The sequence below is a fragment of the Aricia agestis genome, chromosome 14 (assembly GCF_905147365.1).
Source record: "Aricia agestis chromosome 14, ilAriAges1.1, whole genome shotgun sequence".
NCBI classification, from domain to species: Eukaryota; Metazoa; Arthropoda; class Insecta; order Lepidoptera; family Lycaenidae; genus Aricia; species Aricia agestis.
In genome coordinates, this window is record NC_056419.1 from 11,179,104 (window position 1) to 11,198,029 (window position 18,926).

The window sequence follows — 18,926 nt, forward strand, 5'->3', positions numbered from 1 at the left end:
CCACAACGGATACAAAGGCCTAGTTTTTCGTGTGTTATATGTAGATTAACAAAAAATTGAGAAATTTAAGAAATCGGTCAAGTGTGAGTCGGTTCACCTACAAACCTTAGAGGCCACTTCCGATTATCCTAGCCTTATGAAATTTGGCACGCAGGTCATCCATACTAATATAATATTATAAATGCGAAAGTGTGTCTGTCTGTCTGTTACCTCTTCACGCGAAAACCGCTGAACCGATTTTGCTGAAATTTGGTATGGAGATACTTTAAGTCCCGGGAAAGGACATATGATACTTTTTGTCCGCAAAATGTACGGTTCCCGCGCGATAAACGAGTTTTGGCGCAACGGAGTTGCGGGCGTCATCTAGTGTGTTATAAGTAGATTAAAAAAAATTGAGAAATTTGAGAAATCGGTCAAGCGTGAATCGATTCATCTACGAACTTTAGATACCACCTCCAATTTTCCTAACGTAATGAAATTTGACACTCAGGTCGTGTGTTATAATATAAAATATGTAAATTAATAAAAAAATTAAAATAGGTATAATTTCTTGAAAAAAAGTATTGAAATCCCACCAAAAACATACCTGTTAAAAAGGGGCCAAGTTCCTATCGGCAAATTTTTGGTCTAAAAAAAAAGTTGAAATCCAATTCAATGCCAAGTTTAGATGCACTTCATCGATCGTTATCATTTTCATCAACAGCCTGATCCATAATACTTCCAAATTTGAACTTGGCAGGTTTTCGTGCTATACGTAACTCTTGATTTATTCATGATTGTATAATTAAAGATAATAATATAATTAAATTAACTTGCCATGTTCAAATTAGAAGTATTATGGATCAGGCTGTTGATGAAAATGATAACGATCGATGAAGTGTATCTATACTTGGCATTGGATTGGATTTCAACAATTTTTTAGACCAAAAATTTGTCGATAGGAACTTGGCCCCATTTTAACAGGTATGTTTTTGGTGGGTCGTAACTACCGGCCTTAATAATTTTGCCTTCTGTAGCAATCAAAAGAATTAACTTTATTTCCTTAGATTGTTTATGCATTTGTTTGCTTTAACAATGTGAAGTTAAATACTTACTGGGCTTAATTTATTTTTCAATAAATATACAACAGTTCTTAGAGAATGGCCGTCCACTTACACTTGCAATAAAACTTAATAGTACCGTGGCTTTGTGTAACGCTGTGTAACGTAGGTATTACGTAGCAATAATAAAAGTAAATACAAAAATATAATACTATTTATTGAGCATATTCTTTCCTATATTATAGCTTAATTTACGCCAGGCAGTGGGTTAGGCAATGGCACGATTACTAGTTCACTGATTGGCACGGCATGGAAGAACTTGATGATGGTCTTGAGAGCGAGTTCTACAGCGTAGTCCATGATGGGTTTGCCGAATTCCTCTGCTACGGTCTTCCAATTCTCGTTCAAGAAGGTCAACACTGTGTTACCTGGAATAGTATTAAATGATAAGTATTGGTGGATATTGTCCTCAAATTCATTTAAAAGTGAGACTAAATTAGACTGTATAGTTGTGACCAAACAACAGATATTTCCTTGAATTAATTTTTGTGTTTTATGACTATAATGTACTCGGCGAAACATGGCGGTAGCGGTCATTGGCAGTATAGAAATAAAATATTATATTTAATTTGTGTCTGACAAAGGTTCTGAAATACTTCTCAATTTCAGATGACTTGTTAGTCAGAAAATTAGATAGTTACGTTACATCTATTTGTGCATAGAAATAAAAATAGAAACGTATTCTATAAATCCAATTGTTTTCTGTGAGCTTTCTTAATAATCGTAGCTAGGTTCTTAATAATCTTGGTAAATCTATCTTGGTTTTTATAAGAACATTTATCAAGTGTCAACAAAAATCTCTTTTCAACCTTTTTTTCCTAGAATTACACCCCTGTCACTTATTTGTATAAGAATACTTACTCAATTCTTTGCTCTCCTTAAACAGGTTTTGCAAATCAAATGTGACTTTGTCGCCGTACTCGAAATTGTATTTGTAGTTTCTGATGCCGAAGAAAACTTGCCCTTTGTTGTCCTTAATATATTTCGTGTTTATGTCCAATTTCATACGGAGATTTGCTGGAAAAATAAGACCATGACATAAATGTGAGTGAACGGTAGTTATATTTACTTGTTAAAGTTAAACTCAAATGATTATATCTATATTAAAAATATATGCTAATGAAACGGAAAATATTATGTTTAATATTATAAAAGGTTTTGCATCACTGCACACGGAAGAGAGATGTGAAGATAATAATAATAAGTTTATAAAAATGTTACATATAATATTCACAATTATAGCATTTATTCATTAAAACCTAGCATTTATAAAGCAGAAAAAGGAGCTTAAATATATTCCTGTATTCATTAATTAATCACAATTATTAAAAACAATTATTGTTTCTATTATTTTTGCTTTGGCAGTGGCAATCTTTTTGTTGCAATACACTTGAATGCCATTCATTGCCGTCAATGAATTTAAAATTTTGTATTTCTGACATAATCCTTACTAATATAACTAATTTTTGCTTTGGCGGTGGTAATCTTTTTATTGCAATACACTTGAATGACATTCATTGCCATCAATAAATTTAAAATTTTGTATTTCTGACAAAATCCTTACTAATATTATAAATGCAAAAGTTTGTCTGTCTGTATAACCTCGCCAAGCTCAAGCCGCTGAACCGATTTTGCTGAAAGGTATGGGGGTAGTCCCGGGAGAGGACAATATTATGATACTTTTTATCCCAGAAAAATGTACGGTTCCGCGCGATAAACGTGTTTTGAGGCAACGAAGTTGAAATAAATTCTCGAAATCTAGATGTTTAATTAATTGATAGCATTCAAGTTTTGTTGACCTGGTTCTGGGGACCTTGTATTCTATAATTTTACAATCAATGTCAATGCATTGCTCGGAATTCTCGGACTCTTCTTTCTTAATTAATGTGCATTTAATTTAAATACGTTTATGTATAATTTTGTTTATTATTTAAATGATTTACTTATCTTTAAATTATTTAATTATCTGATATGCCATTCATAAATGCCATTGCTAAAAGAATGCAGTTTTGTAAGTGCACACACTTGAATATATTAGGGGGAACTTCATGTTTTAGCATCATTTTTGCTATGGCAATTTTTACTACTTTATGCCTTTGTGTAGACATAATATAGCTAGGACCCGATTATGCATAAATTATTATCTCGACTGAGAACAAGCAGCACGGTGATTGTGATCTTGCGACAGCAATGCAACAGGCGTTAGACAGCAGGCTTTTATAAGCTTGGGCTGTATGTATGTAACGGAATCTTTGAGCGCGATTTTTGCCTATCTCTAGTAGTCTATTTAATTCGAAACTTTGCATACGTATTAAGAGCCAATAATCAATAATTTGTAAAAAAAATTGAAAAAAAAAATAATAATAAAAAAGCGTGTTTTTTTTAGTTTAAACTACATAATATTATTATTGCCATTGAACTATCATCATTAATGATATTATGTAACTAATCCACACAAATCCTTAGATTGTCCTAGTCAAATCAAATCAAATCAAAATATTTTTATTCAGAGTAATTTTTTTACAAAAACTTTACCGAAAGTCGATACTAAGGTGCCTGCCACCGGTTCGGGAACTAACCCGGCGAGAAGAACCGGCGTAAGAAACTCGCAAGTAGTAGTAGCTATAAATTCCGTTTCAAGATATATATATATATATATATATATATATATATATATATATATATATATATATATATATATATATATATATATATATGCAGATGCGTTGCCAGCCTTTTAAGAGGGAATAGGGTAATAGGCGAGGGTAGGGATGGGAAGGGAATAGGGTAGGGGATTGGGCCTCCAGTAAACTCACTTACTCGGCGAAACACAGCGCTAGCGCTGTTTCCGGTTTTCTGTGAGAACGTGGTATTACTCCGGTCGAGCCGGCCCATTCGTGCCGAAGCATGGCTCTCCCACGTATATTAGCAAAGATGTATAATAGCTCTGCTAATAGTAACGTAAGTCGTAACTATAAAAAATAAAGTAGGGTATAGTTTAGTTTACTTACTCAATTCTATCTTGGCATCTCCAGCGCCGTCAATAGGAAAGAGCAACAGCTTGCCCTTAGCCTCATACCGGCCTTTCACAGTGATGTTGCAGTGGAACTCGAATATGAACTTCCTCTTCTCCAGAATTGACCTGGAATTCATGGATTGGCTCGTTATTTCTCCAGTTATTTATTTTTGTATCTATTTAAAAATTTTCAAAATTAACTAAAATGTTGTTGCTGTTATCAGTAAATTCGGTATATTACCATCTAATATTATGACTGTGATTTCCATGAAGTAGCTTTGTTAGTCAAATGCATTCACAAAGTCATTAAAAAAACCGCGGGGCTAAAATGGTCGCTTTGAAGAATCATGATAAGAATCATAGTATGATTAATTTTTCTAAAATCGCAAAATGCAACTGTGCTTGCAATTCATTACTGTATTTTTGTACTGATTTGACATTTGTCAGTTTGACAATTTTGACAATTCATTTGGTGAATTGATTTAGAGGAATCGCTAAATGTGACCATTTTAGCCCCGCTGTTCTACTAATTTTATTGATAAGATGTTAAGTCCTTATCTGACTCGCTGAAAAAGTGGACAGAACATTTTGTAACTAACAACATAACATAACTACAAAATGCAGAGTATTGTGTGTAACAAAACTAAGGGATAATACTTTAGGGTCATGTGTTCCTCATAGAGAGTTTACTGTGAAAGTAGCAGCGCTGAAAGAGCAAGGTTTTTTTTCACTTTTGTAAGAGCAAGCGCCCCAGCGTCATGAGTGTACCCATATAAAAGTGAAAAAAAATGGTCTTGCAGCACTGCTACTTTCACAATGAACTCCCCACAAGGAAAACATACACACTTACTTTTGTTACACCCTGTATATCCTAATCAGCGTTGCCAGACGTCCCGATTCTTTAACCAAAATTAAATGTCCCGCTTTTCGGGGAAAACAAGAACGGACATGCAGCGTGCTGGGGAAGAAAGGTGCGTAATGAAGATAGAGTGTGGGAGATAGAGGGCTCGTTTTCCAACGGCTACTTTTGCTCTATTGTCACATAAACGTTATTTTAAGTCAAATAAAAAGGAAAAGAAAAACATACACACCCTAAAGTATTATCATTTACTTTTGTTACACCCTGTATACTTACACAGAGTCGATTTTAAAATAAACAGAAAGCCTGTGTTCGCATTATTAGTAATAATAATAAGAATTATTTAAGTACATAATATGTTAATTACCCAATATACTTTAAGTATAGATATATTATAATTAAAATTATTTATTATACAATCTTTGTTTTTATAAAGGTAAGGCCAGGTTTTTTTGCAGTATACAATCTACGTGTGAATAGTACATTGTATGCGCCAATATGAGGGCGACTAACCCAAAAAGTCAAACATCGTACTTCTTTCTTCACACTCACGCCCGTCTTTCATATGACAGGTGAAAAAGGACGACGCGGATTCATCGCCAAATTAGTTTTTTCTCAATAACTCGATAAATAAACAAAATTTAAAAAATCCGCTAGGTCGATCTCTCAATGATAGAATTTTATACAATGTGTTAAAATATTAACTCAGTTCAATGCACGGTTATGGCAATAAATGAACAATTCGTGAAAATTAGATGCATCTTTGTGTTTTTTTTCTATCGAGAAAATTTTGAGATATCGTGTTTTTGCTCAGATCGAATTCTCGGAAATATAATGTAGTATCTAATTTTAGAAAATGAAACAATTCGGGGCTTATTTTCAAGTATAAAAATGAATTATAAAATCGACACTTTAGGGTTAGTCGCCCCCCGGTATACCGTGTACTGCAAAAAAAACGTGCATGAATGTGCCGTGTGAACCAAGCCTAACATTTTTAGTTTTATTATGTATTATTAATGAATAGAGATTATAGTATTATACCCTATATTTTAATGTTTATAATTAATATTTGTGACTTGCCTCCTGACTTAGATCATTTTAACCGGAAAGGCTATCGAATAAATGTGTCGATATTTGTTTATGTCTTACTATTCTCATTAGTATTAAAGTGTTACTTTGACAAAAAAAAATTAGGACGTCGCAAATATTTTTTTGTTTCTTTGCATTGTGACAAACTGTAACCTTGAGAAGGACCTGATAATTGCATTAACACTGTCAGAAACAAGCAAAAACAGCAATCATTGTTAATTTTTTGTTTCCATTAAATTGATAATAATATTATTAATGTTTTAAATGACTTATGAGTAAGTTTAACCCAATGTCGGAACAAGGTTAACCAGTTATTGTTATTTTGGGTATTTTAAATTACTCGTTAATAATTGCAAATTTCAAATTTCACTTAACGTGGGAGAGCCATGCTGCGGCACGAATGGGCCGGCTCGACCGGAGAAATACCACGGGCTCACAGAAAACCGGCGTGAAACAGCGCTTGCGCTGTGTTTCGCCGAGTGAGTGAGTTTACCGGAGGCCCAATACCCTACCCTATTCCCTTCCCTTCCCTCCCCTATTCCGTTCCCTTCCCATCCCTACCCTCCCCTATTATCCTATTCCCTCTTAAAAGGCCGGCAACGCATCTGCGGCTCTTCTGATGCTGCGAGTATCCATGGGCGACGGAAGTTGCTCTCCATCAGGTGACCCGTTTGCTCGTTTGCCCCCTTATTTCATAAAAAAAGTAAGCAAAATGATTTGTATGTTCTAGAACTTAGAAGTAGTCGCATGCTGGCTGTATCTTTGTTGGCGCAAAAAACGTTTATTGCACGGGAATGTCCTATGTCTTTTCTTTCTCCAGGAATAAAATTATTCACCGTTCTACAAGAGTAAAGTTAAAGAGTTACAGATAATAAACTTATTCCCATTATCGTAGGTGCGCAACTTACCTATGAATCGGCTACTTTTAATACATAACTTGAAGACGGTTTGTACCGAATATATTCTCTAAAAGATGCTTCTTCTATATTAGTAGCTGTCCCGGAACACGTTGTTTTGCCATATAAAGTATTTCACCCATAATATTTTGTGGAAGTGACTAATGGTTGCCATTCGTCACTTCCATCATTTGTCATTGTTGACAAACATTGTTGTCCATCGCTATCCCGTTGACAATGGTCGCCGTCAGTCTCGAGTTGTAATAATTTACTATTATTTATTCAACAAAATATGCACTTATCAACATTAAAAGTAGATGTTGTCCTATTCTCAAACCTAGCCGAAATGCTCGCTAAGATTAAGGAAAATCGGTCGAGCCGTTTCAGAGGTATTCAACCACGCACCCCGTGGCACGAGAATTTCATATATTATTATTCAGTTTTTATTTGAAAACGTTACTTACACGACATTATCAGCAATGCAAGTCCTAAAGCCAGATACTGCGCCCTGGTGGAAGGTCACCGTCAACCCTTGCAGCGGTATCGACAGCTTCTCGGTCACGAAAGGGTCCAGAACCTCAAGCCCTAGCTCAGGGATGCCCTGCACGAAGTCAGGGATAGCGTCGTTCGTCGCTTTGGTGAGGCATTTTGGATCAACCGTGTCGCATGGATGGATGTAGTCCGCTGAAAGAAAAGAAATTGATGATAAATGATAACTTTTTAAGAGGAGACACTAGGGCTAGAGAAATTAAACAGGTATTTGTAAAATCTATTGCTGTCTCTCTAACCTCAAGCCTCCACCCGCAGAGTGCGATAGAGACAAATGCAGCTGGATCAAATAAAAGAACAGAAAACCAACGATTCGTTGTCCCCTGATTTCTTCTCCAAAAAACCGATTTATATACTTTTTTCATTAAAAATTAAAGCTAGACTTGAGCTGTGTTTCCATGTTTTTTTGTATAATATAGCCAAAATTGTTTTCTGGATGTTTGAACACAGCAGAAAATCTGGCCATTTTTTTGGGTTTTTGAACGTTCATATCTTTTTTAATAAGTACTTAATTACATTATGAAAAGAAATAAAACATAGGGACATGCTAATAGTGGCCATAGATATTCAGGAAAAAAATAATAACTCTCTATGTTCCGCTGTGTATATTTTTTATGTAATCTGAGCGTCTAGAATCTATTTAGATGATTGTGACAGGAACGTAATTGAGATGTTTCAGAAGTTTCGTTCATAGTCACGCCTAATCAGGGCCTTCCTTTGTAGTTAAAGAGCAATACTTTTTGTGGTTTTTTAACCGACTTCCAAAAGACGTGGAGGTTATATATTCGGCTGTGAATATTTTTTTTATTTTTTTTTATTTTTGTATGTTCGACCACTACTCCGCTGTTTGTGAACCGATTTTCAAATTTTTTTTACGAGTAACAGTTAAAACTACTGGAATTTATTTTATTAAATTTAGGGACAGAAGTAAGTTTACTTCTAGACAGACAAAGAATTTTCTGTAAGCTTTTGTTTCATCATAATATACTATATCTATATAAACAACTGTAAATAATTACTTTGTAATAAAAACCGGAGAAGTCTTTGATTTTACGGTAGAGTTTAATAACCGTTTAGTTATTATTAACCTTGAAATAACTTAGTCGAAAAAAATGTTGACAGGTATTTTTAAACGTTTTTCTATCATTGTAATTTGTAATGTCGCAGAAAGGTTATTGAATTCGGTAGTTAACCTTCTAAGTGTCTAAGCACACCATGCCGAAGTTACGCGGCCGAACTTCGGCATGATTACGTCCGCGTCAGCAATGTGCTACGCAATACGCATACTATATAACGCGACTTAATTTCGGCATTGTGTGTCATCAGCAATTAAAAATCATGCCGAACTTCAGCCGCGTATTTTCGGCCAAGTGTTTTAGACACTGTCTTACCACATAAAACTAAATATCTGTTGAACAGTTGTTTTGAGACCATTTTGTACTGAATTTTTCTCTAATCAACTGTTCAACAGGTGTTTAAATATTTTGTAGTAAGACCGTAAGCGTCCACCGTACCGCAGAATTATGGCATATTCATTCGAAGAAAGAAGGCTTATTCCTTGATTAATCTTCAAATTTGAATGAAGCCTTTTCTACATTTCCATTTTTTATTGTCTAGAGAATTCGAAACAAAAGCATGTTGTAGCTGATGCTTTTCAAATAACTTAGGTGCCTATGCATATTAGATCTTCGGGTGTAGTAATAGAACTGTAAATTTCTCAAATCGTTATAAGTATTTGAATAAGCACATACTTCGAAGGGAACCTGAAGGACTTGTGTTACGGGTACCAGACAACGGATAATAATGTATTTAATACTTTTATTACTATACATATATTTAAGATTTTTATTATATGATACACACATTTAATACAACATCCATGACCCAGGAACTTTGAAAAACTTTTTGTTCCGTCGGCGGCTTGAGCTACTGACAACCCACCAACTGAGCCACAGATGTCGTCAAAGACATAATATCATGTTTTGAGATCAAAAAGCTGCCAATCTTATTAACTTAGGTATGTTATTACTTATTTACAACGATTTTTTCCCTCATTCGTTAAAGTTTCTCATAATTATTTACATAGTTGTTTTTAAATAACTAACTATAACTTAATGGTTCGCTGAATTACATATAATTACGTTTTAATATTACATATCTCGAGATCTGATTACTACTACAGCCACAATTAAATGCTCGTTGGTGTATATTTTTACGCCTTCATTATTATTTTCCGCCGTAAGCTAATAATTTCTATTAGCAAGGACAAGCTTAAGAGCCTGTTTCACCACTTCCCGATAAGTGACGAATAGGCTATCCACCAATTAACTTAACAAATCAAGTATGGAGAATCTGTCATAAAAGTTGTTCATAGCATATTCGGAACTTTATCAGAAAGTGGTGAAATAGGCCCTAAGAATAGTTGAGATCTAAGTTGAATTAAGTTTCTAACATTTATTACATTTTATTTTTCATATTATTTTAGGACAGAAATATTAATTCAATTTTGTTGAATTGAATTAAAAGCATATTCATACAACATTTAATGTAACGACGTCTAAAATTGAAATTTGCCATGAAAGTCCAGTTAAAGTTGTCTTATACCTACGCAAGACTTTATCTATACTTAATATTATAAAGCGGAAGAGTTTGTTTGTTTGAATGCGCTAATCTCAGGAACTACTGGTTCGATTTGAAAAATCCTTTTGTGTTAGATAGCCCATTTATCGAAGAAGGCTATATTTTATTACGCTAAGACTAATATGAGCGAAGAATAGAGGAAAATGTGGAAAAACGGGGGGAAATTATTTAAAAGGGCTTATCTCACAAACTACTGGAGCAATTTTTCTGTTATTTGGCACAGATAAAAAGTAAACCACGTGAAGGATCATAGGCTATTTTTGTGGACTAATTTGTCTGTGAAATATCTAATTTAGGCGGGCGAAGCCGCGCGGAACGTCTAGTATTATATACTTTGATAAATATCATGCACTAAGAAAACAAAAATGATACGACGTTCTATAACTCTAGAAATTGGAGAAGTGTTTTCCCCATAACTATTTTTATTATTATTTACAAAAATACGTATATTTCCCTTTTTTTCATGTCATATTCACGCTGCTAAATGTTATTTTGTAATAAAACTATTCAAAGAAATGTAATGGTTGTAAACAGGTAGAAGAAGAAAGTATCTTGGATTTAGTCGCCGTGCGCACGTGAGGTAGCTGATTGCAAGCTTTACTCGTATAAAATTCAATAAAATTCTCAACGAAACGTAACAGTAGTCATATAAAAGTGTTACTCTTTTATTTTTACACCCGACTTTGGCAAAGCTAAAAAATGGTTTCATAATATCTTTCGAGCATTGAAAGTTTTTCCAAAATCGATTGTATAAAAATATAATATTATAATGATCATATTTTTCACAGATTTTCACAAAACATTTGATATTCTATAATATGCAGCTTTGTGCCTCGATTCACTGTTTAAATTTTAGCAATGAAACCTACCAACATACCTCAATAGGATGCCTATAATTTTTTTTCTACAGTGTCAATACCCTATGTGTGAAACACCAATAATTGCTTCCTGTATTGATTTTATTGATTCTCAACAATTTTCGTATAAATGCTAATTATCTAAAGAATATCACAAGTATCCATGTTTTTTTTCTATATTGTTAAGCCTTTATATTATTACTTATAAAGGCTTAACAATATAGAAAAAAAACATGGATACCTATGATATTCTTTAGACAAAGGTAAGCATAAAAAACGTATGTGCAAAATATTGACCGGAAATAAACGACCAAACGACATGAATCCAAAACACCAAACACCAAAAACTACAAAAAAATGGAAACTGTTAAGAAGGCGTAAGCGTATTAGTTGCCTTGCATCGCTGCATTATTGTGCTATAAATATTATGTAGAAACTATATGACGCTCGCAACTCGTTTGTCAGTCGTATATCGCGCGGAAACCGCACATTTTCCGGGATAAAGGTATCCTATGTCCTTTCTTGGGACTCAAAGTATCAGCGTACCAAATTTCAGCAAAGTTCATTAGTGGTTTGGGCGTAAAGAGGTAACAGACAGACAGACAGACCGAGAGAAAGACATAGTTTCGAATTTAAAATATAAGTATCATTTATATGCTACTTTATATGTAACAAAATAAGTATAGATAAAAATAAAACAGTCCAAAAAATCTATGAAGTTAACGCATAACTTTATCCAGAGTTCTTTTTGTTGAGCGATTGTCCTATTTCTACTAAACGGAAGAACTCCATTAAATGACTCAGGGTACTCAGTAGGTACTCAGGTACTTTTAGATTTTTTGTTTTTTGCATAATAATGTAGGTACTGATTTTATCTTGCCCTAGTAGGTACTTAGTTATTATATTCCATGATACGTCGTCTTTTTAGTTGCTTTAACTTATACATAATACAAGGTGTAACAAAACTTAGTGATAATACTTTAGGGTGCGTATAAGTTTACTGTAAAACTGGCAGCGCTGAAAGAGTAACTTTTTGTAAACTTTTGTATGAGAAAAATCATGACGCTGGGGAGCTTGCCCATAAAAAGCGCTTCGCTGCTACTTTCACTCTACATAAGGTGAACAAGGGTTATATCCTAATCCTAAAATATTATCACGAAGTTTCTAGTGGTATAGAGCGCGGCTCTTGACTCGGAGGTCGTGGGTTCGATTCCCGCGTTGGAAACATGTTATTTCCAAGTTTGGTTAGGACAATGCAGGTTGATCACCTGATTGTCTGACAAGTAAGATGATCCATGCGTCGGATGGGCATGTAAAAAGTCGGTCCTGCGCCTGATCTCTCGCCAGTCGTGTCGGTCTTCCGTCCCAATGGGTTATGAGAGTGAAGGAATAGAGAGTGCTCTTGTGTACTGCGCACACACTTGGGCACTATAAAATTACTCCTGCGTTATTTGCGCTGGCCTGGTTTCAATGAAATCGGCCACCGTCACCGAAACCGGTGTGGGAGCTATTATTATTATTATCACGAAGTTTTGTTACATCCTGTATTAAAACGATGTTTAGAGGATTAAAGTTTCTATACTCGCTACATCATGTATTGGAATCGATTGTTAAGTTTCCTTACGCAACGTGAACTAAAAATAACGAGCTGAACTTGACAATATGTAAGGACGTTTCTAAGTATGGCAAGCGGTAGTTACAACAAAATCATTATAATTATGGCTCTGTCTTAGAGATACTTGTTACATGCCAACGTGTGAAATGGTATGTCCAAGGTCCATCTTCGATATAGTATATCAGCTATTGATAAGATTTTGGCACTTTTAATTTTTGTTTTCATCTTATTTTTGATCATTATGATAGTATATAATTTTCATAAAATATACAAATCGTAAGTCTGATATATAAAGACAGTAAAAAGGTAAAAAAAATTATAATATTTCATACACCTAAATTCGTTGATATCTTGGCGCTCTGTGCCCATGAGCTTAGGTCATTTACCCGAGTGTTGAGGATTTGCATTAATGAATTCATTTGAAGTATCTTAAAAAAAGCTTGGGTTTTCCCAAGCTTTTTTAGGTAAAATAAAGTTCTTAGACATAACAAAATTATTTTTGGTAATACCAGAGTAGACAGAACTCTGGTTAGTTCTGTTTACTCTGGTTACGCGGGCTTAATAATTGATCACATACGTGTGACCTCCCCGAAGAGTCAGCAGAATACTGTAAAAAAACTTACAATAAATTGCAGTACATTTATCAGTTTTTTTTACGGTATTTCCGTAAATATTACGTGTTTGTCATTGAAACATTGTTCGGGCCCTAGCACGTATACGAAATTTTGTAAACGGATCATTTCATTTTCATTTTCATTGAGACTCAAACAATCGAACGTGAATGCCGCGTCCTGCTTTAACAACGTCATTTCACGTTATTTAAAAAAAAATAGTCTTAATGCCTCGTGGCAAAGGCCTCCTCCAGTCATTTCCATTCGATTACGTCTAAAGCTGCTCTATGCCAGTTCCTTCCAGCTGCTTGCCGAAAAACATCAGACCAACATTTCAGTTCTCACAAAAAACTAACGGAAAAGCTAGAAACTTGCCAAAGACCCATGGAAAGGACCATACTAAACATTAAACTATATAATAGACAAAACAAAGGTAAAAGATGTTACAGTGCACAGTAATAATCTAAAATGGAGATGGGCCGGACAACTTATACGAGGTAAAGACAAGTGGAGCAAAACAGTAAACCACTGGTACCCAAGAGGCAATAAAAGAAAAAGAGGCAGAAAACTGATATGTTTATTACTTATTTACGCAAAAACTACTAATTTCGTTCATGGAATTTTAGAAGTTTAGGCTGTGGGTTAAGATAGCTAGTCATGATATATAATTTGATAATGAATGGGAAAAGAATGTCAAATTCGTGCCAGGATAACCCGATAGAAAATTCGTAAGACGGAGGTAGAGAGAGGAGTTACTCTATTACGGTGAAGGAGAAGATATTATATTATCTCCCTTTCTTTCTACCGCACGGCCAAAATGTAGACCTACTGTTTCGAATCCACTACCACCGACTATCCTTATTATTCATTATCATAGTAATAGTACCTGAGAATGTGATCTACAGACCTACAACTGTACATTTCGTATAGCACCAGGCGTCGTCTGTTATCCTGTACGCGACCGTGGTATCAATGATCGTCACGTATTGATTTTAATCATTACTTTGTATTTATAATGATTAATGACATTACAGCCACCTTGACCAAGACTGAGGTTTATAATATTAGGCAATCACCGCCATATTGTAAAGGTGCCTCTTCACAATGGTCCTTGCTGGCCCACTACGAGCCATCGCCATTGTGTAGACGGGGGCAATGGTGTATGATGGCGGACGATGGAACTTTCAAGTTTATTGATTAACTCGTGGTCTACAGTTGACGATGGCTTGCAGTGGGCCATCGTGGGCCATTGTGTTGGCTACTTAAAATGGTACTTGATATTAAGTTTCTTTACAGTAATTTCTGGTATTATTTAGAGTTACAACTATGCATTCATAAGCTATAAAGATATTAGCCAAGCTCTTAAGTTCATAGCATCCTTGTAGTTTTGTAATCATTAGCATTTCTAAACTCCCATTTTTTGTTTTCTAACCTATCGTCGTATACTATTTAACCCATCAATCCCCATTCCCCAAGCGGCAGCCTGCTCCCGCATGAAAATCTATTGTGTCTGCGATACCCACGATGGAGGTGTTAAGCAAATGTTACAATACGGCTAGTGCCCGGAATCTAAGTTTTTTGACTTGTGCTTTTCATTGGCTCACGTTTAAATCCTAACCCGTTGTTTTTGAAAACCAAGTATAAGCGCTCCATTGAAAAATAATGAGTCTTAACTGGATATCTGTTTAAAATAGACGATCAGATAAATCGGATGTTAATTAATTAAAGTTATCAAGACGTAGACGAGGTTGTATTTTGAATATTTAATATAGGTCAGACGATTGCAAGACGTGCATTTAAATTAATAAAACATACGATATGCATACAAATTCTAACCATTCGATTTTCCACGTCCAAGGTTTCATAAAAAGTTCTGGAAACAATTCTTTTACCATTGTGTTATCATTGCTGCTACGAGTTAGATTTAATAAAATGACTATGTTTTATTTATTGCTTTGGATTTCTTACTGGTACTAACAATACCTCCTTAATTCGCATTCATCTTTCACAATTATCCTTATCACGAATTCATGATTATTAGATAACATTTCTTCTTATTTTACTTTCCTCATTCATGTAACTTTGACATAAGAATATTTAACTAGGCCAATGCTAAAAATATCTCAGTCATAAATAAACAACATTATAATTAATAAACAATATTGTACGTGGTAGAGTCATGCTTCAGCATGAACGGGCCGGCTTGCCGGAGAAATACCACGGGCTCACAGAAAACCGGCGTGAAACAGCGCTTGCGCTGTGTTTCGCCGAGTAAGTGAGTTTATCGGAGACCTAATCCCCTACCCTATTCCCTTCCCTACCCTTCCCTATTCCCTTCCTTACCCTCTCCTATTCCGTCTTAAAAGGCCGACAACGCACCTGCAGCTCTTCTGATGTTGCGAGTGTCCATGGGCGACCCGTTTGCTCGTTTGCCCCCTTATTTTATAAAAAAAAAATTGACAGTACTTTTTTTCGTCTTACTGTCTGTTACCTCCTCAACCTTAAGCCACTGAACTGATGTTGATAGATTTTTTTATCATGGTAAAGAATACCATGATAAAAAATTATAATGTATAATAACATTAAATAAAAAATTAGCGACCCGCCTCGGCTTCGCACGGGTATATAAAATATATAGCCACTGAAAAAATGATTAAAATCGATTCACTCAGTTTTAATCACAGAAATGGATTGATGTATATTCATTAGTAAGTACTACTGTACTATTATCTATTCTGTGGTACTACTCGTGGCCCGCATTGGTCGGTACGTCCGCTGCAAAAGCTACGTCTCGAATTTTTTAAAATAATATATGTAATATCTTCGAAAATATTAATTTAAATCATATGCTATAAGAGCCATATAGATCTATATTAAATCAACAATGTATTTAAAGTGTTTAATTGAGTAAGGATTAATGGCGTATTGGTTAAAATCGCTTCGAAAATTAGCCATTATTTGTCGTTAAAAGTAAATGACAAAAAACTGTTATTGTGGGATATTCATAAGAAATAGACATACCATCGCGGAGTTTTCTGTAGACCTTTTCATAATGTTACAATATTTAGTATATTATTTTGATAAATCTTGTAGGGTTCAGCCTGCGTTTGCAATGTAAGCGGAAAAAAAATCAATTTTATTACGACATCACATTAAGAACCCCAACAATAACAGCATTTCTCCACTATTTAATGAATGTTATTATACTTATAAACCTTTCTCTTGAATCACTCTATCTATTAAAGATAACCGCATCGAAATCCGTTGCGTAGTTTTAAAGATTAAAGGGAACAAAGGGACATGAGGGAAAAAAGCAACTTTGTTTTATAATAATATAATATGTGATAAGCAAACAGCATAATATGCTTAAGATACTCGTACATGTTTAATATAACGTATGCTTGCTTTTCGAAAGGAGCGAGGAAATTGTTCTTAAAAAAAGTCTGAAATACTGGATGCAACAGCAGTCAGCATACCATCAGGCAGGCAAAGCAGGGTTCATTTTCTAAGACGCAGGTAAAGTGCAAGTAAACGTACATTTACTTGCACTTTGCCTGCGTACGTAAGTAGTTACGTAGTAGTATATAGTTATATTATGTGGTAAAGATAAGAAATATTATAAAAATATTATGCCACAGTTACTTCTTTTCCCTATTATAATTCTATAGTCTATACTCTATAACAGGGGTCACCAATTAGTTTCACTCGCGGTCTATTTCAAGAAATGAAATGAATTACTGAATTCGCGGTCCACACATTTTATAAAAAAATATTTAAGAAACAAAGACAATTACGAAAATTACAAAAATATTAAAAGTGTCAATTTTTTTTGCTTGTTTGGAGTGAAATTGGTGCAAGCTATTGACATTAAATCCTGGAGATGTTCACCAGTAAGTCGAGACTCGAGACCGAAATTTATTTTTAACGAGAACTTCGTTAATACTTGGTCCGCATACAAGGGGTCGGCGCGGCGGTCCGGATGCGGACCGCGGTCCGCCATTTAGTGACCCCTGCTCAATAATATCTTATTTTGTTCCGATGGTATAATTGCAATTTGCACCTAATAATGCCTCCGTGGTCCAGTGGCTTAGAGCGTGGCTCTCGACTTGGAGGTCGTGGGTTCGATTCCCGCGTTGGAAACATGTTAATTCCAAGTTTGGTTAGGACAATGCTGATCACCTGATTGTCTGACAAGTAAGATGATCCAGTCGTCGGATGGGCATGTAAAAAGTCGGTCCTGCGCCTGATCTCTCGCCAGTCATGTCGGTCGTCCGTTGATATCAATGAAACTGGCCACCGTCATCGAAACCAGTGTGGGGAGTATTATTATTAAAAGTATTATTATTACCTAATGTAATATTCAGTTTGATAATACGAATAGTAGTATCAATAAATCCGTCTTTTTGTAATGAAACTAATTAAATGTTTTCCCATAGTCAATGGATAATAACAGATAAATTAATTACATGGACAATTAGTGTTAAATAATAGTCGTCTTCACAGAAGAATAAGCATAAAAAATTATAACTGAACATTTCCGCAAAACGCTACTAGTTACACAAAGTTAAAAAAAAAATACTATTGTTTAATCTAGCGTGACGACGCATCACTTTGCCGCGTATCTCAAAAAACCCCAAAAAAATCTGTTTGAGTTTCTTTTTTTTTTTTACTAAAATTAAAAAAATATATACTTACGTGCAATCTTCGAGTCGCCAAAGCTGTTTAGATTGATCACCAAACAAAATACAGTAATGACAATCGCCCGGAGGATCATCTTTCTATTTGACTGCACCACACAAGGAGTACGCCGTATTCCTCTCCGACGGCTGCGTCAAGAATAACAGATTTGCACACCTACCAGCTCTAGTAATGGACCTTCATATAAACCGACCGGTTCTTTAATATCTTCAAATTAAGCATACAATGTATGTGTTAAAATACAAATAAAAACTCAAGTTGATTACATAATACATAATGCACCACGTTGTTCAGGGTTCCGTAAAAATTTGAAAATTATTGGCCTTATTCCGGTCATAGAGACATTCAACTATGACTTAATATTCTTTTATCCTTTCATCTGTCACGAACTGTCAAACCATTTTCGAAGATTTTCTAATATTTTTCAATTTTCAATAATTACTCTCATTAAACTGAATATTTTTATCTAAAGAAATTACCATGGTGACATACTTATTTCGTCACTTCAATAAAAATATAATATTATGGGCGAAATTATCCGGTGTATGTCAAGTGTATGTATTATAATTATTTCTCTATGGGCAAAATACTATATATGGCAAAGCAACGTTTTCCGGGACAGCTAGTATTTAAATATAGAGTTTGACAGAAAATGTATAGTGTATGGCAAAATCTTCGATAAATTAAAGTGTTTAACCGCCGTACTCAGAAACATTTAATTGTGATTAAGCTTCAATTTAATGAAGAGTTTGACATAATTATAATGTATGGGGCTTACGTCAAAATTTTGAATTAATTACATAATATTTTAAGTAATAATTAATGTTCCACTCTGAGTGCGGCAGTAAGTAATTTTATAATATCTCTAGGTAAGAGTGTTAATATTGTATTCTGTATTAAATCGTATCATCAGAGAAACTATTTTCTTTATAATTTAGTCATCAACAGTTATAGTTTTTCGGCTTATACACATTTTAAATATTAAAATTATTATGT

At 34.5% G+C, this 18,926-nt stretch overlaps 1 protein-coding gene across 1 annotated transcript; it reads right to left on the reverse strand.

The window, feature by feature from the left end:
* Positions 1–1,236: 1,236 nt before the first annotated feature.
* Positions 1,237–18,088, reverse strand: LOC121733800 (circadian clock-controlled protein daywake-like). The gene is made up of 5 exons (XM_042124155.1): positions 17,928–18,088; positions 7,425–7,644; positions 4,112–4,242; positions 1,962–2,117; positions 1,237–1,468 (listed from the first exon to the last, which is right to left on the reverse strand). Exons 1-5 carry the CDS (start codon positions 18,004–18,006, stop codon positions 1,287–1,289), a joined length of 768 nt encoding a protein of 255 aa, XP_041980089.1. The 5' UTR covers positions 18,007–18,088; the 3' UTR covers positions 1,237–1,286.
* Between the last annotated feature and the right edge of the window lie 838 nt (positions 18,089–18,926).

Coding starts and splice junctions, on each gene's coding strand:
- LOC121733800 (XM_042124155.1), bottom strand. CDS start 18,006: ATGATCCTCCGGGCGATTGTCATTACTGTATTTTGTTTGGTGATCAAT. Junction 7,645..17,927: donor TGGCGACTCGAAGATTGCAC/GTAAGTATATAT, acceptor CTTTTCTTTCAG/CGGACTACATCCATCCATGC. Junction 2,118..4,111: donor AGATGCCAAGATAGAATTGA/GTAAGTAAACTA, acceptor TTATTTTTCCAG/CAAATCTCCGTATGAAATTG.